Source organism: Macroventuria anomochaeta (genome assembly GCF_010093625.1).
Source record: "Macroventuria anomochaeta strain CBS 525.71 unplaced genomic scaffold BU25scaffold_5, whole genome shotgun sequence".
In the NCBI taxonomy this organism is placed as follows: domain Eukaryota; kingdom Fungi; phylum Ascomycota; class Dothideomycetes; order Pleosporales; family Didymellaceae; genus Macroventuria; species Macroventuria anomochaeta.
The window spans coordinates 518,556-541,166 of record NW_022985366.1 but is presented as its reverse complement, the minus strand read 5'-3'; the positions used below and the strand labels follow the sequence as shown (position 1 = coordinate 541,166).

The 22,611-nt window shown below is 53.9% G+C and overlaps 13 protein-coding genes across 13 annotated transcripts; 7 read left to right on the top strand and 6 right to left on the bottom strand.

The window, feature by feature from the left end:
- Positions 1–479: 479 nt before the first annotated feature.
- Positions 480–1,715, bottom strand: BU25DRAFT_386072 (uncharacterized protein). The gene is made up of 3 exons (XM_033704384.1): positions 1,460–1,715; positions 1,246–1,404; positions 480–1,178 (listed from the first exon to the last, which is right to left on the bottom strand). Exons 1-3 carry the CDS (start codon positions 1,523–1,525, stop codon positions 612–614), a joined length of 792 nt encoding a protein of 263 aa, XP_033565336.1. The 5' UTR covers positions 1,526–1,715; the 3' UTR covers positions 480–611.
- Positions 1,716–1,875: 160 nt separating this feature from the next.
- Positions 1,876–4,238, bottom strand: BU25DRAFT_407689 (uncharacterized protein). Its single transcript, XM_033705613.1, has one exon. It carries the CDS (start codon positions 4,200–4,202, stop codon positions 2,067–2,069), a length of 2,136 nt encoding a protein of 711 aa, XP_033565335.1. The 5' UTR covers positions 4,203–4,238; the 3' UTR covers positions 1,876–2,066.
- A 283-nt stretch (positions 4,239–4,521) lies between these two features.
- BU25DRAFT_333656 (mitochondrial import receptor subunit tom-20) lies at positions 4,522–5,150 on the top strand (the record flags this gene model as incomplete). Its single annotated transcript, XM_033702490.1, is given in 3 exon segments — positions 4,522–4,873; positions 4,892–4,995; positions 5,046–5,150. 3 exon segments carry the CDS (start codon positions 4,522–4,524, stop codon positions 5,148–5,150), a joined length of 561 nt encoding a protein of 186 aa, XP_033565334.1.
- A 491-nt stretch (positions 5,151–5,641) lies between these two features.
- BU25DRAFT_407687 (ras-domain-containing protein) lies at positions 5,642–6,607 on the bottom strand. Its single transcript, XM_033705612.1, has 5 exons — positions 6,489–6,607; positions 6,392–6,417; positions 6,247–6,335; positions 5,797–6,199; positions 5,642–5,741 (listed from the first exon to the last, which is right to left on the bottom strand). The coding sequence occupies exons 1-5, from the start codon at positions 6,527–6,529 to the stop codon at positions 5,683–5,685; spliced, it is 618 nt and encodes a 205-aa protein (XP_033565333.1). The 5' UTR covers positions 6,530–6,607; the 3' UTR covers positions 5,642–5,682.
- Positions 6,608–6,780: 173 nt separating this feature from the next.
- On the top strand, positions 6,781–8,206 carry BU25DRAFT_333703 (P60-like protein; the record flags this gene model as incomplete). The annotated part of the gene is made up of 3 exons (XM_033702495.1): positions 6,781–6,908; positions 6,986–7,927; positions 7,987–8,206. 3 exons carry the CDS (start codon positions 6,781–6,783, stop codon positions 8,204–8,206), a joined length of 1,290 nt encoding a protein of 429 aa, XP_033565332.1.
- A 105-nt stretch (positions 8,207–8,311) lies between these two features.
- On the bottom strand, positions 8,312–10,112 carry BU25DRAFT_333801 (MFS transporter-like protein; the record flags this gene model as incomplete). The annotated part of the gene is made up of 3 exons (XM_033702500.1): positions 8,312–9,512; positions 9,559–9,679; positions 9,758–10,112. The coding sequence occupies 3 exons, from the start codon at positions 10,110–10,112 to the stop codon at positions 8,312–8,314; spliced, it is 1,677 nt and encodes a 558-aa protein (XP_033565331.1).
- A 134-nt stretch (positions 10,113–10,246) lies between these two features.
- BU25DRAFT_224968 (uncharacterized protein) lies at positions 10,247–11,516 on the bottom strand. The gene has a single exon (XM_033701358.1). The coding sequence runs from the start codon at positions 11,269–11,271 to the stop codon at positions 10,438–10,440; it is 834 nt and encodes a 277-aa protein (XP_033565330.1). The 5' UTR covers positions 11,272–11,516; the 3' UTR covers positions 10,247–10,437.
- Position 11,517: 1 nt separating this feature from the next.
- Positions 11,518–12,910, top strand: BU25DRAFT_224969 (uncharacterized protein). The gene has a single exon (XM_033701359.1). It carries the CDS (start codon positions 11,862–11,864, stop codon positions 12,807–12,809), a length of 948 nt encoding a protein of 315 aa, XP_033565329.1. The 5' UTR covers positions 11,518–11,861; the 3' UTR covers positions 12,810–12,910.
- Positions 12,911–13,321, top strand: BU25DRAFT_224970 (uncharacterized protein). Its single transcript, XM_033701360.1, has one exon. The coding sequence runs from the start codon at positions 13,011–13,013 to the stop codon at positions 13,230–13,232; it is 222 nt and encodes a 73-aa protein (XP_033565328.1). The 5' UTR covers positions 12,911–13,010; the 3' UTR covers positions 13,233–13,321.
- Positions 13,322–14,491: 1,170 nt separating this feature from the next.
- On the bottom strand, positions 14,492–15,296 carry BU25DRAFT_481645 (uncharacterized protein; the record flags this gene model as incomplete). The annotated part of the gene is made up of 1 exon (XM_033711101.1): positions 14,492–15,296. The coding sequence occupies exon 1, from the start codon at positions 15,269–15,271 to the stop codon at positions 14,492–14,494; it is 780 nt and encodes a 259-aa protein (XP_033565327.1). The 5' UTR covers positions 15,272–15,296.
- A 1,265-nt stretch (positions 15,297–16,561) lies between these two features.
- On the top strand, positions 16,562–17,622 carry BU25DRAFT_224915 (uncharacterized protein). Its single transcript, XM_033701357.1, has 2 exons — positions 16,562–16,587; positions 16,637–17,622. Exon 2 carries the CDS (start codon positions 16,856–16,858, stop codon positions 17,492–17,494), a length of 639 nt encoding a protein of 212 aa, XP_033565326.1. The 5' UTR covers positions 16,562–16,587; positions 16,637–16,855; the 3' UTR covers positions 17,495–17,622.
- Positions 17,598–20,599, top strand: BU25DRAFT_488570 (ammonium transporter; the record flags this gene model as incomplete). The annotated part of the gene is made up of 5 exons (XM_033711359.1): positions 17,598–17,606; positions 17,669–17,740; positions 18,948–19,162; positions 19,211–19,547; positions 19,605–20,599. 5 exons carry the CDS (start codon positions 17,598–17,600, stop codon positions 20,460–20,462), a joined length of 1,491 nt encoding a protein of 496 aa, XP_033565325.1. The 3' UTR covers positions 20,463–20,599.
- Positions 20,600–20,766: 167 nt separating this feature from the next.
- Positions 20,767–22,498, top strand: BU25DRAFT_407681 (alpha/beta-hydrolase). The gene is made up of 2 exons (XM_033705611.1): positions 20,767–21,660; positions 21,718–22,498. The coding sequence occupies exons 1-2, from the start codon at positions 21,137–21,139 to the stop codon at positions 22,286–22,288; spliced, it is 1,095 nt and encodes a 364-aa protein (XP_033565324.1). The 5' UTR covers positions 20,767–21,136; the 3' UTR covers positions 22,289–22,498.
- Positions 22,499–22,611: the final 113 nt, after the last annotated feature.

Genomic DNA, 22,611 nt, shown 5'->3' with positions numbered 1-22,611 from the left:
GGACTGATGGAATGTACGTACCTTGACAACTCGACCCCTCTGTTACTTATGAGAGGGAGTTCATGTCGCATTGACAGACCTTACAGAGCGACCGGCCAGTAGACGTAAGGTCCAGGCATCATTACTTACGGGAACTGACATATGTCAATGACGCAGGTATCCTTGGCCTTACTTCGATATTGGGAGTTCAGAACACAAATGAGTAGTAGCGTTCGATCCGTGGCACAGACCGGCCAAGAACCGTTCTGTGGGCTATGTACGGTTGCGGTGATCGCAAAGCACCCAACGTGTCTAACCCAGCCTCGCCAGGAAATGCAAGCGTTTCGTAAAAAGTAAATCGGGCAGCCATAAACAAAGCACCTTGGAGACGATCTTCTGAGAGCACGGTGCGATGTGTCCAAGAACCAGAATCACGCGTCAAGCGGCAACAAGGCTGTATCCCTTCCGTGTGCTTCTAGTGTATTATACCTGCTCATCAAACACATCCAGCATGCCCACCAACTCCTCTCGATGTTCCTTGGTCAGGCCGGTCTTCCTGTACAGCAGCACGTTAGCTATTTCCCTAGCGTGAGTATATGCCTCCGAGAAGGTAGAGGTAGGTACTGAGGGAGTCAGCACCATTCTTGTCGAGTAGAAATGGCGCAGGGTAGAAGAGGAGTCGGAATGAACATACAGACTTCGTCGACCTCGCCTTCAGCATCAACGTCAGAAGCAACTTGCTCTAGAGCGTCGAGGAACACATCGCCATCATTGTCGACGGGCTGGCCCTTGACGATTGTCTGTGCCTCCTCAGTCTCCTTCTTCTGGTCGCTGGCGCGGAAAGCGTTCTTGGGTTTCGGCTTCGCCCTCGCCTTGGGAGTGGACTTTGCGCGCTTCGGTTCTGCGCCCTCCTCATCCTCATCGTCCTCAGCTTGAGCTTCCTCTTGGTCGACGGCCTTGTTCTTCTTAGCGGGAGTTCGCTTGCGCTTAGGTGTGGTAGTCGGCGTGCCCTCACCGTCATCTTCGGTCTTGACCGTGGACTTCTGGGGAGTCTTCTTCGGCGTACCCGGAGCGGTCTTGCTTGGGGTGCTGGGTGGAGCATCTCCTCTCTCAAAAGCGATCTTCATACGAGAGTAACGCTTCGAGCAAGCGCCCTTCGTGCTCCCGCACTGTTGAGCGATGGCCTCCCAATCGAACGGCTACAAACACTGTCAGGATCATGTCTCGGACTCAAGCACAGAACGAGGTATAGATATGTGCCCGCACCTTGTCGCGGCTCGAGTGCTTGATCATGAGCCAGAGGAACTCCTGGTTCGGCGCGGTTGGCTTCTCGCCCTCCTCCATGACCTGCTTAAGACGGCTCCAGCGCTTGGTGACAGCAGTCTTATCCAGCTGTAGAGCAGCGCAGATTGGTTCCCAGTCGACCTGGACAGATTGTAAGCACATGAGGAAGGAGGCGGAGTAGGGAAGGTGGGCTTACCGTGGGCGTGCCACCGTGGGTGAGAACCAGGTAGAGGTATTGGATGTTTTGGTCCTTGGTAGACATGTGGGCAGTTGTGATTGCTGTTTGTTGATGCTGTGTTGTGAGTATCGCTGTTCGAAATGGATAGATTGAGCTTGTCCAAAGGTTGGTGTTGCGAAGAGGAAGGTCAAGAGCTTGAGGTAGGCACCAGTCTGCGCTTTTATCCTCTCAAGCTGCCTTCACCGTGAATCTGCACGCACAACAGACAGATAAGGACACACTAACATTGTTAGCGTGATTTTGCGCGGGCGCAGAGGTGCCAGCGGTGGGTCAGGTCTCTGATAGTCTAGGTGAACGTGAAGTGCAGCGCTGAGAGGGGACAGCACAGGCTGACAAGGCAGACAGCGGATGAGTTAAACAACTGGACAGATTGAGAACAACGTTGTTAGACTAGACAGAGACAAGACAGTAGAGCAGCATCGAAGTGGGACCTATAAGCAAGAAAGGTGCAAGAGCTCTGGAGGAGCTGTGAATTGGCATTGGAAGATGGGAAGGCACTTTCACCTCTCAGGCAAGCACGTTGATTCATCAAACTCGCTCGAATCACGACACACCCAACTCCACATCACGACACACCCAATCCCACAGGACCTTGCGGCAGCAACTCCCTCGCATCCCCCTCCTCACCCACCCCACTCCCCACCAGCTCCGAAAAGCCCAAGCCCACATCCCTTAGCATGCCCGCATGCTCCTGCGCCAAGTCCAGACACTGCTTCCACATCTCGCCTTCCTTCTCAACACTGCTGAGTTGTCGTTTGAGAATGATGTTGAAGTGATCGACGTGTTCTTTCGCCCACTTGACGCACGCTGACATGAGGGGTTGCGGGAAGCAGGTCTGGAACGTGGAGACGGTGTTTTTGATGATGAGGAAGTAGATGTAGGAGATTTGGAAGATGTAGTCGGGGAGGTTGCCTTCGAATGTGCATTGCCTAAAGAAGTAACTCGTTAGCGAACGACGATACGTGCTGAAAGAGGGGTAGTGGTGGTGGTGGTGGTGGTAGCAAACGTACCGTGAGCGCGCTTTTATCAAGCTGCTGCGTGCCTCTAGATACGCCTCTCTCGCGCGATCTTCAAAGCCGAGTCGGTTCACCCATGTTACGTGTTGCCCGATTGGGCCGTTCCATGTATTCCCCTCGCTCAGCTGGCGGACAAGTACATTCGCGAGTTTCGCTGCGCGCTCGTTGACTTTGAAAGTGACTATCGTCTTTGCCGTCTCGTTGGCTCGCATGTTCTGGCTCAGGATCTTGAGTTTCTCGACCTTGGCGACTGCTTCCTCGAAGCGCTGAAGCGCGACGTCGATGTCCAGTTCGTCGAGCTGCGTTTCTACCCAACGGATGTTCCGTGTCTGGCCGTCGATGTCGACGAACGTGCTCACGTTGTTGTGGCTCACACCCTCACTCAAGTTCTCCAGCAGCTCGGTCTGGCTGCGTAGCCCGGGGTCGCGGGAGAGCATGTGGTTGTAGCTATCCTGCGCACGATCCTTTTCCTCGACCTCAGCCTCCTGGCTCTTGCGCAGGTCGTCTTTGGCCTTGCGGAAGGTGGAAAGAAAGGTGATTTTGTCGCCGGTGTCTTCCTGCTTGGTGTCGTACGTGAAGGACTCGTTGCCGGCGCGGACGATGACGCGTTCTTCTGGGGCGCGGGAGACCTGGACGTCCTGCAGCGGGAAACAGCGTTGGGCGACGTATTCGACGGCGGACCGGTTGCGGTCGCGTTGGCTGGCGACGTCGTTGCGGGCTTTCTTCTCGGCCGCGATGAGGAGGTGGTCGTTCAGCAGGAGGAGGCGGACTCGACGGCGAGCTTTGAGCGTGGCCGAGTCCAGCTCGAACCATCGTCGCGACTTCCAGACGATGTAGCGTCCGGGTATTGGGGGCAGGTACTTTTGGGATCCCTCGACGTCGCGGTAGAGCTGCTGCAGTTGGCCGGCGCGGATCTGGTTCAGGTCGCCAATGGAGCTCCTGTTGGCTCGCCGTGCGCTTACAGCGTCACCGTTGGCGGTGGCCGACGCCGTCTGTTCCAGGGTGGTGGTCAGGTCGGACATGAGCTGGCGCAGGGTGCGCATCTCGCCCTTGAGCTTCTCTGCCTCTTTACTGATCTTGATGAACTGCGTCCTGTTCTGGTAGACGTTGGTCTGCAGGTCGACCGATGCGCGGTGCTTGGCCTTGCGCAGCTCGTCCTGGTAGCGGCGGACGTCCTCCTCAGACGCATCGGCGAGCATGGAGGCCACATACTGCTCGGCCTGCAGGTTGGGGTCGCGCAATGCCCGCATGTCGGCCTTGAGCCCGCGCCCGTCCGCGCTCCTGTCCGGCCTTCGGTCTCGGGGCTGGCTCTTGTCTCCGAACTGGCTCTTGTCCTGGAACTGGCTGGGGATCTGCGGCAAGTCCGGCATGGACGCCCCGTTTCCAGGGAAGTCGCTCGGCAGCTGCATGATCTTTTGCGAGTACCGCCTCTTGACCAGGTCGGCCGTCTTGTCCGCCCGCTGCCTCTGCTGGGGACCGCGGCCATCGTCCGCGGGGCCTCTGCTGCGCGACCGGCTCGAGTCCTGCGAGGGGCGCGCCGAGGAGGACAGTGTTGCTGCTCCTATGCCCTGGCCAGCCGGCATGGGCGCACTGATCTGGCGCGGTGCGCTGATGGTCGGCGCATTCTCCTTGTTCTTGTTGCCGCGCTTCTTGCGCAGCGAGATGCCCTTCTGCTTCTCAGACATGGCCGGCAGTCCGGGTTCGTGTGGGCGGGCGGGCGGGTGGGTGTCTGGCGGGTGTCTGGCAGGTGTCCATGCAGTCTCTCAATGCTGCAGCGTGAATGTGACAGGTGGTGGATGACATCGGGCGCCTGCACGGGACAGCTTGCGCACTGACGTCCACCGGTCGGGAACCGCTTCCCGTCCGGCGGCGTCCCAAGTTTCTAAAAAGTCATCTGCAAGACCATCATCACTCCATCGCCTCTTCTCCCACCCATTCGCTCCTCCGCCGCCCGTCACCTCCCCGCCGACGACCCCGCCGACGACCCCGCCGCACATCCCCGCCATGTCCCAGCAGTCGTCGATAAAACCGTCGGCCATCGTCGCCATCAGCGTCGGCACCGTCGTCGCAGGCCTGCTCGCATACGCCGTCTACTTCGACAACAAGCGCCGGAATGACCCCGAGTTCCGCAAGGCGCTGAAGAAGGAGAGCAAGCGCACCCAGCGCGCCGCAAAGGAGGAGGCCGAGCACCAGGGCGCAGAGCAGAAGAAGGCCATCCGCGACGCCGTCGCGCAGGCGAACGAGGAGGGCTTCCCCAAGGACCCCGAGGAGGTCGAGGCCTACTTCATGCAGGAGGTCGCGCAGGGCGAGGGCATGGTACAGAAGGGTGGGTCACATGACTGCAACGTGCGATGGAGTGGAGGCTAACGTCCAGCAGGCGCAGACAACATCGAGGCCGCGCTGTGCTTCTACCGCGCGCTGAAGGTCTATCCCAACCCACGCGAACTGATCAACATCTACGACAAGACCGTTCCCAAGGTACGTTCCAACATGCAGAGCAAACATTGACGTACGCCTAACACCCCCAGCCCGTCCTCGACATCCTCGCCGAAATGATCGCAGTCGACACGTCCATCCCCGTCGGCGGCAGCAAGACACCCTCCGAGTCCGGCTCCGCCGGCGACCTCGAGTAAACCCCCCGTCTCTTCACATGTAGCATCTGGCACTTCTCCACCACACCCCATCAGGGGGTGGGACCCGCCCACACATCCCGGCGAGCGACAGCCCACTGTAATATTCTTGTATATGTAAATGGCTTGCACGCTTTCTACTAGCGCTGGCCGACTCACACGCCGGCGTTCCGGTTTAGCATGGTCTTTGTTTGACAGAGCCCTTGTTTGACAGAAGCCTGGGCGGCGCAGAGCAGCAGCAGCAGCAGCAGCAGCAGCAGCATAGATTGGCAATGTAAACACCAACACCAACTTCACCACAACCGCCATATACGCAGATCTGAGTCATTACGTCATGGGCCGACGATGACATGGAACGATGGATTTTGTGGTAGCGGTGGATAGGCTGATGAAGCTACTATACTACAGATGGCAGCACGCCCGGGTTTTGCAGCCAGCCCATGCCCGTGAAACGCCTTGCTCGATGTGAGTGAATACAACGCAAATAATTACAACACGCTCTAAGCAATCCAACGCGGAGCCTCCCGACAACAACTCAGCACGCGCACGAGTTCTGCTCTTGCGGCTGGCTGGGGTTTATGTTTACGTCGATCACTGCAGTCGTTAGTGCATGGACTCTTGGAGGTTGTCAAAGCGAGTGGCAACGTACTCTGGCTCTGCCCCTGCTGTCCCTCGCCCTCCATCCCCGGCAACGCCTGTGCAATCCTCTTGAACAGCGCCTTGACGTTATGCCCGACCTTCGCGCTCGTCTCAATGAACATGAGGTTGTTCTTCTTCGCCTCCTCCTCTCCCTGTGCCGTCGTGACCTCCCTCTTATCGTTCAAGTCGGTCTTGTTGCCCACCAGCACGATAATGACGTCGTTGCCGCGCTCGCCCCGCACGTCGTCAACCCATTTGCGTGTGTTCTCAAACGTCTTCTTGTTTGTGATATCGTAGACGACAACGGCGACAGACGAGTCGCGGATGTACGAGGGGATCAAAGAGCGGAAGCGCTCCTGGCCAGCCGTATCCCAGAGCTGGAGGCGCACGGTGCGGTCCTCGAGGTACATTGTCTACAGAGTCAGGGTGAGGAGGGGTGGTGGAGGGCGGTAAGGCGCACCTTGGAGAGGAAGTCGATGCCGATTGTTGCTTGGTAGGTGTTGTCGAAGGAGTCGTACATGAAGCGTGTGATGAGCGATGTCTTGCCCACTGCTACCGTCAGCGCTGCCTCCACCCTTCTCTTCCCCAACAATGAATATGCATACCGCTCTGCTCGCCCAAGAAGACCAGCCTGCACGCGCATTAGCACAGCTCCCGCATATCTGGGAGGGGATTGGGGGGGGGGGGGTACTAGGCACTCACTTGAACTTCTTCAGCGGATTCGAGTACCCCGATTGCGCCATCTTGGATTCGTGTGAAAGAGGGTGTCGATCCGAGAGATCTCGTGTTCTTCTAGTAGAGATGCAGGGTCCTGGGAGTTGGCGTGGGGCGTGTTTGAATAGGAGAGCGGTTGCTCTTCCCTTCCGGCAGACGAGTCCCCACACCGCCGGCCGGCGTGCAGGGATCTCATTAGCGCGAGCCGACTAAATTTTGGAAAAGTCCAGGACCGCGCAGACAGGATTACTTTTGAGAATCGCGACAACATACCGCGAACATGTCAGAAGCAGCGCCGGCACAGTACAAGCAGAAGAGCCGAAAGGGCAAGAAGGCCTGGCGGAAGAATGTCGACGTTACGCAAGTTTCTGCCGGCCTCGACGAAGTGCGGGACCAGATTATCGCAGGGTATGTTGCACTCCTTCCTACCCTTCCTGCCCTTCCTACCCTTCCTACCGCTGGTCAGCTCTCTAATACTCGCGCAGTGGTGTGATCGCCGAAAAGCCGTCCGACGAACTCTTCGCAGTCGACACCGCCGGCGACGCCGCCGTCCAGAAAAAGGTCCAGTCGCGCCACAAGCCCCTCAAAGTCGACCAGATCCTCGCCCAGCGCTCCGCCGTCCCCGCCGTCTCCTCCCGCAAACGCCTCTCCGACATCGACAATGAGGGCCAGAGGAAAAAGGCCAAGGTCTCCGGTAAAGAGTACGACAGGCTGCGCGCCATCGCATACGGCGGCGAGCAAGTCAAGAAGGATGTCGTGCAGTCCGGCACCACCGCCGACTACGATCCCTGGGCTGTGCAGAAAGTCAAGGAGGACCCGCAGTTTTCGTTCCTGGAGAAGAAGAAGCCCAAAGTTGAGCCCGTCACGCTGAAGCGCGCACCCGTCTCTCTCGCAAAGGACGGCAAGACGATCCCCGCCGTCCGCAAACCCGCCGCTGGGAAATCGTACAACCCCAACTTCGACGAGTGGCAGGCCCTGCTCATCAAGGAGTCCGAGAAAGCTGTTGCAGACGAGAAGAAGCGCTTGCAGGAGGCGCAGGAGGAGGCCGAGCGCATGGAGCGCGCCGCGGCGGACACAGAATCCGACTCTGGCGAGGAAAGCGTGTGGGAAAGCGAATGGGAGGGTTTCAGCGAAGAAGAGGGCAAGACAAAAGCGAAGCGGCCGGAGCGCAAGTCGGCGACACAGAGGAACAAGATTAAGCGGAGAAAGGAAGCCGAGAGGCAAGCCAAGCACGAGGCGAAGATGAAGGCGAAGGAGCAGCAAGTCCAGATGATCAAGGCGCTAGCCAAGAGCGTAGAAGAAAAGGAGAGGTCACGAGACGCGGCGAAGAGCATGGCGCTCGCTATCCAGGCCGAGGCGGAAGGCACACTGGACGTCGAAGACGGCGAGGAGCTGGAGCTTCGTAAGAAGCAGTTCGGCAAGATTCCGTACGTCCCCTCTCACTACCCCCACACAGCCCTCTGTCCTCTCACTAACAGACGATCAGTATCATGGAAGCACCCCTCGAAGTCGTGCTCCCGGACGAACTCCGCGACTCGCTGCGCGCCCTCAAGCCCGAGGGCAACCTGCTAAAGGACCGCTTCAGGAGCATGATGCTGCGCGGCGTCGTCGAGCCGAGGCGACACATTCCTTACGCCAAGCAAAAGAAGTACACTGTTTCGGAGAAGTGGAGTTACAAGGACTGGGAGCTGCCTGCGGCGAAATAGAGGTCGGGCGGTCGCTGGTGGTAGACTGCATTTACGGAGTATGGATACCCTTTTGTTCACTTCATCTGAGTTGCACAGGAGGTGAAGTGATTCGGGTGAGATTTCCTACAGCATGAAGTCGAATACCTTCCGTCCTCCTGCTCGGCCATCTTCGTCGAGTGGTATGCCGGCGTACGCTCCACCCTCTTTACCCTGTCTTGCCTTCTCCTTCTCCCTAATCAACACCCACCGCAACACCCCAGCCAGTACAGCAACCATCACCATACACCCAGCACATATCGCCATCCCCCCAACATACCATGGGCCCTCTTCATCAGGGAAGATACTCGTCCCGACAAGAGGCCCAAATTGCCCGATGATGTTCAATATCGCCATGCCCGTACCTTTCTTACTATCGCTCTCCTGGTTGTTGATCGTCCACGTGATAATCACTGCAATGCTACTGAAGAAGCCTGCTATAGCTGGGTAGAGGGCGAAGTATCGGAGAAGTGTATGTGGAGACCTCAAGTAACCGAGGACTGCAATCACGGTATAGCCTGACGCGGCCAGGAGTGCATGTGCAATTATGAATGTTGAGCGTGTCTGCAAGCGATCGGAGTAATACGCCGTAGCGATGACGATGAAGAACGCGACGAGGTATGGCGGTGCGGTGAGGCCTTGTGCAGTGATGCTTTCGAACCCCATGTCTTTAACAATCGTGGGCAAGAACACCGGAATGCTACCAAATGCGACGTTGCAGTTGAACATCATGAAGGCTGTGAGGTAGCATTTTGGGTCTTTGAGGGCCTGGAGGATTTCCGCCAGATTGATGCCGGTTGTCCCTATAGGTTGGTCGACGTCTTCGTTTTCGTCATCTTCCATCTCTTGCCTGAGGCGCAGGATAGCAACTTTCCGCTGTCGCGGAGTCAGCCACTTCACTACTCCCGGTCCATCGGGAACAAGGCTCCACGCCCAGACGGCTACCAGCATGCTTGGAAAACCCTCGAGCAGGAACAAGAGTCTCCAAGGGCTGAATGGACTATGGCCCGCTAGCTTGGTGATGAGCCAGGCGAGCACTCCGGCGAAGGCGGACGACAAGGGACTAGCCGAGATAAACAGACCCGTTCGTAATGCTAGCTCGCGTCGTCTGAAGAAGAACGACAGATAGAAGGGTACGCCAGGACTGAATGCGGCTTCCCCAATGCCGAGCAGGGCGCGGAGGATCAGAAGGACACCGAAGGATGGCGCGACTGATTGGAGGCACGCTATGATGCCCCAAGAAAAGATACATATGGATATGTAGATGTGTGGCGGTACTATGCGGTACCTGCTGAACTCAGCGATAGCTTCGAAGGAGCTCGGTGGATACCCACATCAATGTCATCCACTCAAACCCAATGTACGTGATATAGAAGACCCATATCAGCCACTCGAACTGATTGGAACTGAGCTTGAGATCCTCTTGCATCCCTGCGATACGAGCATTGCCAATATCTATCAGGCTCGTCAATCAACGTCCCAACCCCTATTATTGCCCTCTCTAACATAGACATACAAATGAACATCACTCACTCGTCCGATCCAGAAAGCTCAAGCAATACAGCAATGCCATAAAGCCTACGAGCCTCCTGTCCAACTTCCGAAGCACTGTTTTGTCTTCATCTGGTGTGTATAGCTCATAGCTTTGCACCGAGTCGAATGATAGGCGGCGCGCATTGTGCTGGTCTTTGTCGTCCCCGTCGATCGGAGATGCAGGTACGGAATGGCTGATAGGTTGCAGTTCGTACGCGTTGGGCTCGTTCAGCAACGGCAAGCCGTCAGGGGACCCTGATCCTGAAGAGCGCGAAGGTGTGGGAAAGGGTGAGGTTGAATCCGTGGTACTACCGGAGGCTCGGTCGTGCATTCGGCGTTTCGATGAGGGGGCCATTGTTCCTTTTGCAAATGCTGCAGATATATTATACAAGGCCAAGTGAGCGTCTGTTTATCATAGCGATTTTGCAATTTGGATGAAGCCAGTAGCACTCCATGTTCTCTTGAGACACATACTGGTGTTGTGAAGTTCAGCTGCTGCCGCCTTTCCGAAGGGATGACGTTGCGTGTTTACGTCCGTGCTCGCGACTACCCCAGATCTCAGCGTTCAAAAAGGTGCACTCAAAGACCGAACACATAGATAAGGTGGTGAACAATTTGTTTCATTCCTTCACATTCTTCAAGGTGATCGCTTGCGACAATAACTGAAGCCTGTTCGTGATCTACAACTTCGATACCCTCTCCTTTGCCGCCTCCCAGTTCTCTTCCTCAGAGGTGTCGATGCGTTGGTCTGCCAGCTTCTGAATGGCAGTCTTCGGATCCTCATCGCCGTCAATGACATCAAGCCAACCTTTGAAGCCAGTCTCCAGCGCCGCAACGATAGCATGTGCTGTGGTGTGACGGCTAGTCTTGGCCCCTACCCCGATCTTGCCAACCTTGACCCCACCAGCCTTCTCCTCCGTCAAGCCACCGGGCCTTAGACTGATGCCAGCGAAAAGCTCCTTCTCAGGTACACCATCTCTGGCTTCCTTTTCCAATCGCTCGCGTGATAGTACGGTCAAGACCTCATCCGCCGCAACCTTGGCCTTGTAGTACGTCGGTAGGATCTCATTGTTGGTCTTTTGCGCGGTCTCCCAATCCGAATCGCTCCACCAGCTTGGCTTGCCCCTTCGGCTGGACAGGTATGAAACTGTGAGGAACTTCTTGACGCTGGGCGTGTGAATGCTAGCCTTGGTGAATGCAATAGCCGCATCGTGATCAACAGCAATTGTGTTCGAGGCACCACCCTTGCCGCCAGCGCCAGCACTCCAGACCACCCAGTCAGGCTTCACGCGCTCGATGATTTGCTTTGCATCGGATTCGGTCTTGACGTCGGCGACGCTGCTGATGAGTACATCGAGCTTGCCGGGCTGATTCTTGCCAAGAGCTTCGATTGTAGGCTTCTGGTCTGCTGTTCGGATGACGGATGTGACATTCCAGGATCTTGAAAGGAGGAGAGGGGTGAGGAGTTGGGAGACCTTGCCGTGACCGCCGATGAGTAGGACGTGGTGAGACATCTTGTGTTAGCTGTAGGTTCTTGCGTTGCAGTTGGGGTCCTGAAGCTTTGAGTGGTTTAATTGAACTCGTCGCAATACAGTTCAACTTGATCTTCGGTTACTTGGGTGCTGTGCTGCTCTTAGTACCCTCATGAGCAATGTCGAGCGATGACGTTGTTTGCCAAAATGCCGGCTCGGCCCGAACGAACTGCCACCATGATTCGTCGAGACTCGACGACGTGATGGGCCTGCTTATAAACGCACCGATTGCGTGAGAGCTCATCGAATCTTCACTTTGTTTCGCCATACCTGCTGCGACAAGAAGGTGGACTGCAAGGGGCTGACACCTTTCTCCACCGCTAGCTCATAGCACAGACCTTCACCACGCGAAGCGACTGCTGACGCGAGCTGTGCCTCTAGCCTCCCCCTCGCAAGCACGGCTTGACATCGAATACAGCTCGGCCCTCAAACCCGATGGACTGAGGCTGTATCCCAGTTCGTGTTAATCAAGTGGGCATTCGACGGAGTCGTTACGCGTCTCTAGGCAACCGTGCAAGTGAAGTGTTTACATTGCTCCTGCTAGGGACGATTTCCTCACACTCGGTCGCGCAATGACTGCCGAACACATGGCCGCGCGCCAGACCTTCAAGGATAACTTTCTAAGGCTTCCAAGAGAGATGCGTGACTTGATTTACGTCGAACTCTACAGCGACTCGTCGCTGATACCTCTAGAGGATGTGCAAGTAGGTCTGGCAGGTCCGGCACTGCTTGCAACAGAAAATCAAAAATTGGATCCAATCCTTGCACCAGAGATTTTGGAGGCCTTCTTCACCCACAGCACATTCAGCGTCACTTTCCCGCCATGCAGCATCATTTTGCCAGACCCATGCGATGTCATACACTCTCGGCCTGCCGACTGGAATCTGCATCCACATTACGGGAAATACATCCGAAAGCTTGTCGTCCACGCAGAGGAGGCCAATCTGGACGAAACGATTTCCCTAGAGGCCCTTGAATCTGAGTGTTCGAAAGAATGGCGTCCCATAAGGGTTCATTGGGAGCGTCTTTTAAAGCTACCACGCCTGGAGCAATTGAACATTCGGCTGCAAAAACGGGCGAATGAACACTTCTGTTGGGGCGATTTCAGCCCAATCCTTATTCGTTTACGCGAAAGGTTACCCAAGCTTCAAATAGCACTCAGCATTTCCTTTGACACAATGCTTGAAGAATTCTGGTCTGACGCGATTTGGGAGAACAACACGGAACCTGGCAACGTAGTTGAGGAGCCATACGATCCGATGGGGTTCGTCGATGTGACAGAGTTGATCGAACCACCTACGGAGGAGGACACTGCGTACGTGCAAGAGAATCTTTCCGGGAATCTGGAAACGTGGGGCCAAGATATATTGAGAGGCTTGCTCGATGAGACAGCGCCACAGAAGAGGGCACTGGCCTTGCACTATGCTGTCAAAGAGCCGGCGTTGTTAAGGGTACGCATGAAGGAGCACTACGAGGTTTACAAGAGGATGAGGACGGCGGAAGCTGATGACAGTACATGATCAGCATATATGCTGCAATGTCACTTGCGTACAAGCCCACTAGAACTGTACGCGAAAACATGTCTTCGAGATGTTATGCATTGGAGCTCAAGCTTGCTTGTACAGCGAACGCACGTTGGAACGAGAGCCACGCGAGACACTGTGCCTTCTCCATACCTATGATACCTCGTCTTGACCCTAAATTCTGGGCTGCAAGTTCATATGGAACGGTACTGGATCTTTTATAAATACATTGTCGGATGCACCCAAACAGCATGGGTCATCACTCTTTGCGCTGTCGCCCTTGATCTGCCTTCACCTTCCATCTTTTTGGCGCAGCTCTCAGTCGTTTGCACGTTTGTCAAAACCAGAAAACAAACATCCCACCTTTGTTCTTTACATTTCCGCGTCAATCTGCGAGAACTTCGTCACACGCGTATCTAGGACGCGCTTTGAGTTTGAACGAGACTCGCATCTTTGCCTTACAGCTCGACGCCTTGTTCACAGCTTCAGCCCCTGGAGACCTTCCCAACATGGGACCCAAACGATCCAGCACAAACGAGATCACGGACGCGTTTGGAAGCTCATCTACCTATAATCATCTCAGTCAAACGCTCAAGGCTAATTGGTCTCAAGGACAACGACGGCTTCGAGCAGCTTCAGCAAGCCAACAAGCGTCTCAGACTCACCACGCTCCCTGTCAGGGTCAAGGGATAAATGAGAGATTTGACATTGCAAAATCAAGACTCGATAATGATATGAAGAACTACTTGGACGCTTTGGATGATGAGTGGGGCAAAGCGAAGAACTGGGGACACGAATCTCGCCAGCTTCCAGAATCTTATTGAGAAGCTCGATAACGAGTGGCAGAAAGAAAAGGCTATGGTATGGACAAATCCCGCCTGGTAGGGTTGAGAAGGATCTGAGTGGATAGGTCAGAACAGAGAAGATATAGTGTGGTGCTGTTGGGTAGGTTGAAATAAGAATCAGAAGATGCGTCATTCCGACATATGAACAAATCAAGATTCCATTCATTGCACTCGTTCACGCCTGATATCTGAGGCATTGAAAGTGACAAAAGCCAAATTTCGAACCGACAGTTGCATTGTTAAGCATACTCTGCAATGATGCACAGGTCTATGTATGTGTACTGTCTGATATAAACGAAACAAGACACTTCAATCGTACCAGTCATTGGCATAACTCTCCACCTACTGCGGTAACATTTGTCGCGACCCCGCAGCGATACAAAAAGGCCGACCTTTCTGACTCTTGGGTCCTAAAGGTTATATGCACCGCAACAACATTGACAAGCGAACGTGGAAAATTCTTTGTACACATCTCAATCCAGGAAGTCGTCAACGGCTGTAGGCAGTGAGGTGTTGCGTCTTTAGCCAATGCTGACCGAGAATTGCAGGATACGCCGCACTCACTTCTGGACAGTGTTCTATGAAAAGAAATTACATATTTGGAAAGATCACGATCGATCTACATACGAAACATTTTGGCACCCGTCCATGCTCTATTCTTCGGTCGGCCATCTCTCTTCCTCCCAATCTACAAACCATTTTCGATGGTCCATGCCGTCTCCAGAATCGTTCGCATCCCAATACTCTATCAGACTTTCGGCATGTCTACTACATCCAAATTTGCCCAATAAGCTCCCGAAATTGTAGATCCGGGCGCCGGCGTGTCGTCATCCACTAGAGTTGACGACTGCTACAGAAGTCCTTACCGGGGAAATTCATGAACGCTCTTTCGTCCGTCCTCCATGCCAGGCCCACGTCACTCCAATCTAAGAAATTAGACACTTGTTCGAAACAGAAGTCGTCGTATGCCTCGACACTAGGTGGATTGGATTGAAGCGGTGACCAGAGCACAGCCTCCTTCAGTTTAGTCATCGACGCGGCGGCCTTTGGGAATGCTGTCAGGAATGGCACTAAAATGTCGTTGTTCGGTTCCACGCGGGATGACAATCTGCGCACTTCTTCTGTCCAGTACAGGTCCGCGACATCATCATGTTCATCATACTCTGCGTCAGTAGTCAAAGGCGGAGGGTATGAAGCTGATGTCGCTTCATAACCATCGGTCGCACCCACACCAGGCAGTCCCTTGAAACACCAGGACTCTGAAGGAGTAGAAGGATGGAACATGACAGTCAAGCTTTCCATATGCGCCACGAAGGAGGTGGGCTGCCGTTGATTGGCCAGAAGAGGGTTTCGTCGACGACGATGTCGAAGGTGGCATGAGAGAAGACGCAGGCTGGAGCTGAAAGGGTCGAATAGGGCTGGTTCCGTAAGGTTGGGCAGTTGCTTCAGCTGATCGAAGCTCTCGACAGTTCTCAAGGGATACAAGAAGTCGAGTTGGGTACGGCGCAAAGCTGTGAAGCTGATAAGCGCTTTGCTAAAGTCATGTCGTGAATCCCGGCGCGGTCCCGCCCAATCACCCATAACGTTGCCTCGGTCTCCCAACGTCCTAGCCATTTTCCAGCTCCAATTTTACTTTTTAGAAAGCTCAAGTTGGGAAGCCAGCTTGCAGGGTCTAAGAGCACACGAAGTCATAGAAGTCATGCTCGTGGGCCATTTCCCACCCCTGCACAGTGAGAGACTGTATAGGTAGCGAAATCATGGGCCGTTGTAAGTTGATCAGAATGCTGAAGCGGTTTCGGGCGTCAGAGTGGTCTCGGAGAATGCTTCGAGTACTTCTCGGCTGCGTATTGCCAGTGACGAGAAAGTAAGAGCGTGGACTTGAGATAATCGCTGTAGAGGAAGCTGCTCATGCGGTCCACCAGTTCCTGAGACAGGTTGGTCATATTGTAAGGTTTCCTCGAAAGTCATAATCGCTGAGTTGGAAAAATCACCGAGGGTGCCAAGGATTCATGTAGGCGAACGTGGTACCAACCTTCCCAGAATGTAAGACTGAGCCTGGTTCCTGGATGTTGTGCTCTGAAAGCCGCGTGTGATAAGACTTGACTCCTTTGAAGGAGAATAGGTTCATTGTTTGAGAACACTCCAGTGAAACAGTAACTGGCATGTCTTCGTAGCCCAAGCTTGAAAGGATTTGGGGATCATAGAGCAGAGCGAGCGCTTACCCGCTCACACTGTGCTTGCCGTCTCGGTATCCGTATAGAAATGACCCACCTTGGAGGTTCAGGAAGAGCAGCTCTCGATTAGTGTTGTCTATCGAGTGTGAACGTTCGAGGCTAGACGTCCGAGATGTGGGGAAGGTTGTTGCTCCCGTCGTGACGGAAAGCGCATTTTGGCGCGCCCCACATTTTCACCCCACACTTGAGCAAGTTCACGATGTCTCAAGCTCTCAGATCCAACACCAAAGGAACCCTACTTTCGAAAATGAAGCTGCAATATTGTGCCTTGCCGAGACGGCCTCTCGATGGCGGTCATGTGTTGCGGCAATGCCAAGGTCGCCGCCACAAAGTATAAGGTGAGACGCGCAGCATCGCGCTGCTGGAAGTATTTCGAATCGAGCTGTCCACCAACAGATCACGTACCTGAGTTCAATTTCCTGCATTGCGGTCTTGGCTAGAGGTATATCTAAGATAAGCAGTATGAGTTGAAAACCCAGCCTTTCAGCTTTTGAGTTGCTTCCTCAGTCTATCAATCATCAGCATGACTTCCCAGGCGACTCCATTTTACAATACTCAGCAGGTATTTTGTTACAGCAGCAATATCCCAGGCGGGTTCTTTCACAATATTCCGACTGGCGAGCCTTTCCCATGCAGTCTCATCCATGACTGCGATTGTCCGGTACCGCAGGCTGAGCCTGACATAGCTGGGATTGGGTAAGTGGCCAACTCTTTGCTCTAGAATTTACTGAGACATTTCTTGCAGGTTCTTTCGGCGGTTCCGGTATCCGCGCTGCTTACTTGGCTTACGACTCTCGGTTGTCTTCTACTTAGGCCTCGCGAGAAAGAAAAGAGACTAAACAAGATCGACGAGTGGTGGACGAGGAATATCTGCAATCTAATACGTAGATCTGTACCGAATCCCGATGTCTGGGCTGGATGCTTCTATCGTGTCACCCTGACCTTGAATGACCAGCAGTTGGTTATGGGAATCGCGATCTTGATGGCAGCGGTCATACTCAGAGGCAAAGGCACGATCGTTGCACTCCATTCCTCCATTGTTAGGGATTTGGCTTTTTCCTCGTCTAATGCTCATCTGCTCAGTCTCCTCACGCTATGGAGCTCATTGGGCAGCTGGCGCAGCAAGCCCGACCGAAAGAAGAATGGCAGGCGACTTCTCGTTCCACTGGTCACCATCTGGCGACTTTTCTGTATGATGGTGTTGTTTAGCTTATTGATGGCTGCAGTATGGATAACCGCATACCACTTTTGGGATGATTGGGCCAGATGTCCTGCTCGATGTATCCCAAAAGGCACGGAGAGTTTCCGCGACACGCCATTTCACTGGGCTATTGCATCAACGTACTTCCTTATTACACAGTACGGTTCGTTCATGATGCTCTCCAGTGAGCAGTTTTGGGGTCACTTCAAGGCGCTCCGTGATAAGTGCCACACGCACAGTAAGAGTGTACAAGATTCAGGCTGTCGTCCTTGGATTTGGACGCATGTGGTACTGCGTTGGTCACGGTATTTGTATTTCTCGGGGGCTCTGGACTTTGATCGAGGTGTTGGCATGGTTTATTGCGAACTGCGTATTCATCTTCAAGAACCGTGCAGCCAGTGAAGAGGTTTTTGGGGTTTCGATTGAAGGCAGGAGAGAGCGCGATACGGAAGGCGAGATGAGCTTCGGCCAGATCATTCCAGTCTTGTTGCTGTTACTTCCGATCATGACTTTTGTCAGTGGTTACTATGGTGAGTTCCTGCCGATTAGAGGAGCCGTTGCTGACACCGTGCGTAGAAGCAATGGATTGAGCAAGAAGCTCAGACGGCGCGTAAGGAACAGCAATGCGACCGACTGTTCAGCCCGATTGTCAGTTGGGAATACCGACACTAAAGTACGAATTCTCTACCAAGCTGCACTCGACAAGGCCGCATCAGGAGTAACAGAGCAAGAACTGGACTCTCATATTCGAGGTTGTTGACAAGGATTGACCACCTGCCAATCACAGCTGATAGTACATGCATACCTTTCGGACGTCGACAACGGTTTGCATGCTGCACAATTAGCCTTGCAGAAATGCGGCACAACGCGTCGTACGACATGGACCAGGAGCTTCCGTTTCTCTGTGCGAAGCCGCGACGCTACGTACTTGCAATGACAGAGCTACTGAGCCTGGCCACTCTTGCGCATCGTCACTAGAGACAAATGTACAAATGGAAAGTAGCCAAAGTTCGTGGCTCAAGACTGTGGCGTTGCAGGAAGCCTAAGTTCGGCTACACGGGCCATCAAAGGGCGAATCAGCAACCACGAACCGCCGAAAAAGCATCACATTGTGTAAACTTAGAGATACAGAACGATGGACGAGCCTTTAAACGATTTGTCTATCCATTTGGACGAATATTTCCTGGCAAACGAGCACAAAGTCAGCCGACAAGCCACATCCTCCTCTCCAATCCCTTGTTCCCGTTCGACCCTTATCATCCTAGGATCCGCACTATACCGAATCCAGACAAATCCTTATCATGACCAAGGCTCCTGTCCACCACTCTCTAGACGATCTCTTCATGGCCAATTCCCGCTTGTGGCTCGGGCGACTTGGCCCGATTTTCACTTCTGTCCGGCACGATTGGCTCCCTTGTCTCCTCGTCAGTGTTCTGGTCGCTTTTACGAAATTTAGGTACAATCCTTCGGCGATGCAGGCTCGGCTTCAACAGCCAACATGGGATCCAAAGAAGCTTCTGCTTATCAGTGCTAAGCGGAGCGTTCTGCAAAGAGTTGGGGGCGCAGCTTGGTCGTAAGACATGGGAGAACTAGCCGGGGACAATTCCTTCCATCATAATGGTACGGGAAATTGACGGAAGAGGATGAAATCCTGAGACCTTTATATAAGCTGAAAGACCCCCCTGCAGGCCTTCATTCTTTTCTCCAGACCTCTTGTGTCAATCGCGGCTGAACAAAGCATCTTCGGCAACATGGAAGCTCCAGTGGCAGTGGGTGCACCCTACTTCCTTGCAGCATCCTCACAGACAAAGATGTGTATGTCAACATGCGAAGAGATACACTGACGCGTTCATAGCCCGAGTTCGACGACACGAAGCCCAACGGTGGCAACCCCGACATCGAAAATGTCAATGCTCAGTATCAGGGACTTGAGTTCCACTACCTCTACTTAATTATCATGGCCTTCCTGGTCTGGCTTATCATCCCGGGTATTGCTTTCCTGTATGCAGGTCTTGCACGTCGCAAGTCTGCGCTGTCCCTTCTGTTCCAGTCCCTGGCGGTCATGGGAGTGTAAGTAGGAAGCTTTTATCTGACCCGTATTGGACTGATCGAAACAAGTGTCTGCTTCCAGTGGCTGTTCTGGGGTTACTCTCTTGCCTACTCGCGTACCGCCAGCCCTTTTATCGGCAACATGGAGTACTTCGGCTTGAAGAATGTCATGTCTGCTCCCTCACCAGGCTCCCCCTTCCTTCCCGAGATCGTCTTCTGCTTCTACCAGATGCTCTTCTGCGCCGTCACCGTACAGCTGGTCATTGGCGGATCTTTCGAGCGCGGTCGTATCATGCCTTCCATGATTTTCGCTTTCTGCTGGGCTACAATCGTGTACTGCCCTGTTGCTTGCTGGACGTGGAACTCAAACGGTTGGCTTTTCAACCTGCCCAGTCTTGACTTCGCTGTAAGCTCTACTCCAAACCTCATTATTTCATGAGGACAATGACTGACAGTATCGCAGGGTGGAGGTCCCGTCCACGTTGCCTCAGGGTGGTCCGCTCTTGCTTACGCCTTTGTTCTCGGAAAGCGACTGCCCAAGGGCGACAAGATCCACAGCCGCGCTCACAACCCTACACTTGTTTTCATCGGTACCGTCTTCATTTGGTTCGGATGGTACGGCTTCAATGGTGGTTCGGCACTGAATGGAACTATGCGTTCTATGCTGGCTGCCTTCAACACAAACACCGCTGCCTGTTTCGGTGTTCTCGGCTGGGTCGTCGTTGACTACATCCGTACCAAAGGCCACTTCTCCGTCGTTGGTGCCTGCTCAGGTGCTATCGCTGGTCTGGTTGGCATCACACCCGCGGCTGGTTACGTCTCGATCTGGATCGCTGCGTTGATTGGTTTTTTGACCGGTGTTGTCTGCTCTCTTTGCCATAACCTGGACAGGTGGATTAAGATCGACGAAGGCATGGATGTCTTCAAGCTCCACGGTATCGGAGGCATGGTCGGCTCCTTCTTGACCGGCATTTTTGCGCAGTCTTGGGTATATGATCTCGATGGCATGGGCCCATACGACGCTCTTGGTGCCATGGATGGCAATGGCATACAGGTTGGCTACCAGCTTGCTGAGATTTGCGCCATTGCATCCTATTCTTTTACGGTCTCCTGCATCCTATTGTATGCTCTCAAATACATTCCCTTCCTGCACCTTCGTGTCAGCGAGGAGGCTGAAATGATGGGTCTTGACCTTGACCAGTTCTTCGAGGAAGAGATTGGTGACTGGAGCATGATGCATCAGAAGGAGTACAACGCCAACGTGAGCAGCACAAGCAGCCATGTCAACCATGAACCCACCAAGCCAAGGGAAGGCATCTAGAGTCATGCGGAAGTCCGGAGCGAATTAGTACAGTCGAGTTAACTGTAGCTAAAGTTGCGGGAGCAAATCGCAGGAATGTTTGCGAGGCCACGTACTATACCTTACGACATTATGTTGCCAAATGGCGACAACCAGGGCGTATCTCAGATTGAATATTATTCTATGTAACTATAATCCACACTATTCTTTTCACACGCTGCTACTACCGATCCAAGTACGCCTTCCCTCCTTGAGCTTAGCGCGAGCTGGCATCTTCGCCGCTGCTCCTCGTATCTCCACCAACCTCACCGACACATCCGTCTACCTTCATTACAGTCGTGGCTGTGACGTCTTTTGGACTTCGTCGCGTCATGCAAGAACGTTACAGTCACACTTGGTGGACACAAATAGAGTGCCGAGCGCAGCATGCGTGCGGCTGAACCGCCCTTTCGCCTACGGCTTCCCTTTCAGATCACGGAGTAACAAGAATCTGCATCTTACCCTCATCGTGAAGGTTCTCTGGCTCACATGCCCCTCAGAGAATTCCAGACGGAGCATTCGAACCACCGATTAATTAGCACAGATACTTTAATTCGAGTTTAAAGTAAAAAGAGAAGATAGATTGACCAACATCTCAGCGACGACACTCAAAACAGCAACCTCAGTACACTTGACTCCACACTCAGCTTCCGGCCATGCCCTTCGGACCCTTCGCCCTTCAATGGCGCGCACCCTCCCCCAACCCTCCCCAGCCCTCATCACCACTCCCAGAATGCATCACTCGCCGCTACATCTCCACACCCTCCGGCCCGCTCGAGCTCCTGTCTGCCTTCCCTACTGGCCCCAAATCCTCAAAACCCCCTCTCTTCTTCGCCCATGGCGGCTTTGGCTGCGCCTCCGTATGGCTCTCCTACATGACCTACTTCTCCTCGCGCGGCTACCCCTGCTATGCGATTAGCTACCGCGGGCATGGGAGTAGCTGGTATCCTGGGTTTTGGAGGATGTATTTTACTTCTCGTGGGACGATGGCTGAGGATCTTGTTGCTGGGGTGAAGGAGGTGGAGAGGCTAGAGACTGAGACGAGGAGCGCTGAGGAGAAGGTCCGGGTTGTTTTGGTCGCTCATTCGGCGGGTGGTGCTTTAAGCCAGTATGCTTTGAGTAAGGGATTGGTCAAAGTGCACGGGTTCTGTATGCTGGCGGCGGTGCCGGGTTTTGGCTCGTGAGCATCACCCTTCAAATTCTGAAGCACAAGAAATTCAAGGCTGATCATAAGCAGCTGGTCCGTCTACAAATTCTGGAGCTTGACAGCCCCAATACACTTCCCGTACCGACTCTTCCACCCTCGGTACATCCTCGCCACAACCAAGCAAGTCCACGACGCCTTTTTCACTGCATCAACACCCACCCGCGTTGTCAAAGACCTCGAGGCCCTGCTCAGTCCGTACGAGTCCATGCTCTGGCCCATGCAAGCAGCCTTCCGCTTTGTCACAGGTCCAGACGTCATCAGCTCAGTTGTTGGCTGGAGACTGCGCAAAGGTTCTGGATCTAATGGATTTGCCGGAGTTGCGCCGAGGCTTTTAGTGCTGGCTGGTGAGAAGGATGTGTTGTGTACGCCGAGTATTTTGAGGGATGCGGCGACGAGGTATGGTGAAGCCTTTCATCATTGTGCCAGGGTGGGCAAACTGGATGGTATTTCTGAGAGTGATGTCAGAGTTGGAGGTGGGAAAGGTGATGGTTGGGACGGAGTTAGCTTTAAGGTTGCGACGGGTTTGGGTCATCATCTGCAGAATCATGTCAATTGGGAAAGCGGTGCGGAGGAGATCTTGAGGTGGGTGCAGAAGCTGTGAAAAACCAGATCTGTTTGAAAGGCGCATAGACTGCCGTTCATTACGACTTCAATGGTGGAATGCTTAGTGTTTGTTTGAACTTTCCATTATGAAATGTTTTTGGCCCCTCAGGGTTTTGCAGTTTGACCTTTCCTCACCCTATCACGTTGACCCAGATCCTTCATGATCACCCATTCACTACTTCGACTCCCGCTCCGAAAGCCGAGAGCCACCCTTCCTACCCTTCATCCAATCTGTGAAGCGGCGCTTGCGGCACTTCTTCCCTGATTATATCCCTTCCGTATCCCTCCCCGACCTTCTTCATATCCCAGTTGATGCTACTG

Bases quoted from the DNA above. Each gene is read 5' to 3' on its own strand.
- BU25DRAFT_224969 (XM_033701359.1), top strand. From the start codon at position 11,862: ATGACTGCCGAACACATGGCCGCGCGCCAGACCTTCAAGGATAACTTT.
- BU25DRAFT_224968 (XM_033701358.1), bottom strand. From the start codon at position 11,271: ATGTCTCACCACGTCCTACTCATCGGCGGTCACGGCAAGGTCTCCCAA.
- BU25DRAFT_407689 (XM_033705613.1), bottom strand. From the start codon at position 4,202: ATGTCTGAGAAGCAGAAGGGCATCTCGCTGCGCAAGAAGCGCGGCAAC.
- BU25DRAFT_407687 (XM_033705612.1), bottom strand. From the start codon at position 6,529: ATGGCGCAATCGGGGTACTCGAATCCGCTGAAGAAGTTCAA. The intron at 6,418-6,488 runs GTGAGTGCCTAG...ATGCGCGTGCAG, and splicing joins AATCCGCTGAAGAAGTTCAA to GCTGGTCTTCTTGGGCGAGC. The intron at 6,200-6,246 runs GTGCGCCTTACC...CTGACTCTGTAG, and splicing joins GCATCGACTTCCTCTCCAAG to ACAATGTACCTCGAGGACCG.
- BU25DRAFT_386072 (XM_033704384.1), bottom strand. From the start codon at position 1,525: ATGTCTACCAAGGACCAAAACATCCAATACCTCTACCTGGTTCTCACC. The intron at 1,405-1,459 runs GTAAGCCCACCT...CAATCTGTCCAG, and splicing joins CCCACGGTGGCACGCCCACG to GTCGACTGGGAACCAATCTG. The intron at 1,179-1,245 runs GTGCGGGCACAT...CAGTGTTTGTAG, and splicing joins AGCACTCGAGCCGCGACAAG to CCGTTCGATTGGGAGGCCAT.
- BU25DRAFT_224970 (XM_033701360.1), top strand. From the start codon at position 13,011: ATGGAACGGTACTGGATCTTTTATAAATACATTGTCGGATGCACCCAA.
- BU25DRAFT_407681 (XM_033705611.1), top strand. From the start codon at position 21,137: ATGCCCTTCGGACCCTTCGCCCTTCAATGGCGCGCACCCTCCCCCAAC. The intron at 21,661-21,717 runs GTGAGCATCACC...GATCATAAGCAG, and splicing joins GCGGTGCCGGGTTTTGGCTC to CTGGTCCGTCTACAAATTCT.
- BU25DRAFT_224915 (XM_033701357.1), top strand. From the start codon at position 16,856: ATGGGAATCGCGATCTTGATGGCAGCGGTCATACTCAGAGGCAAAGGC.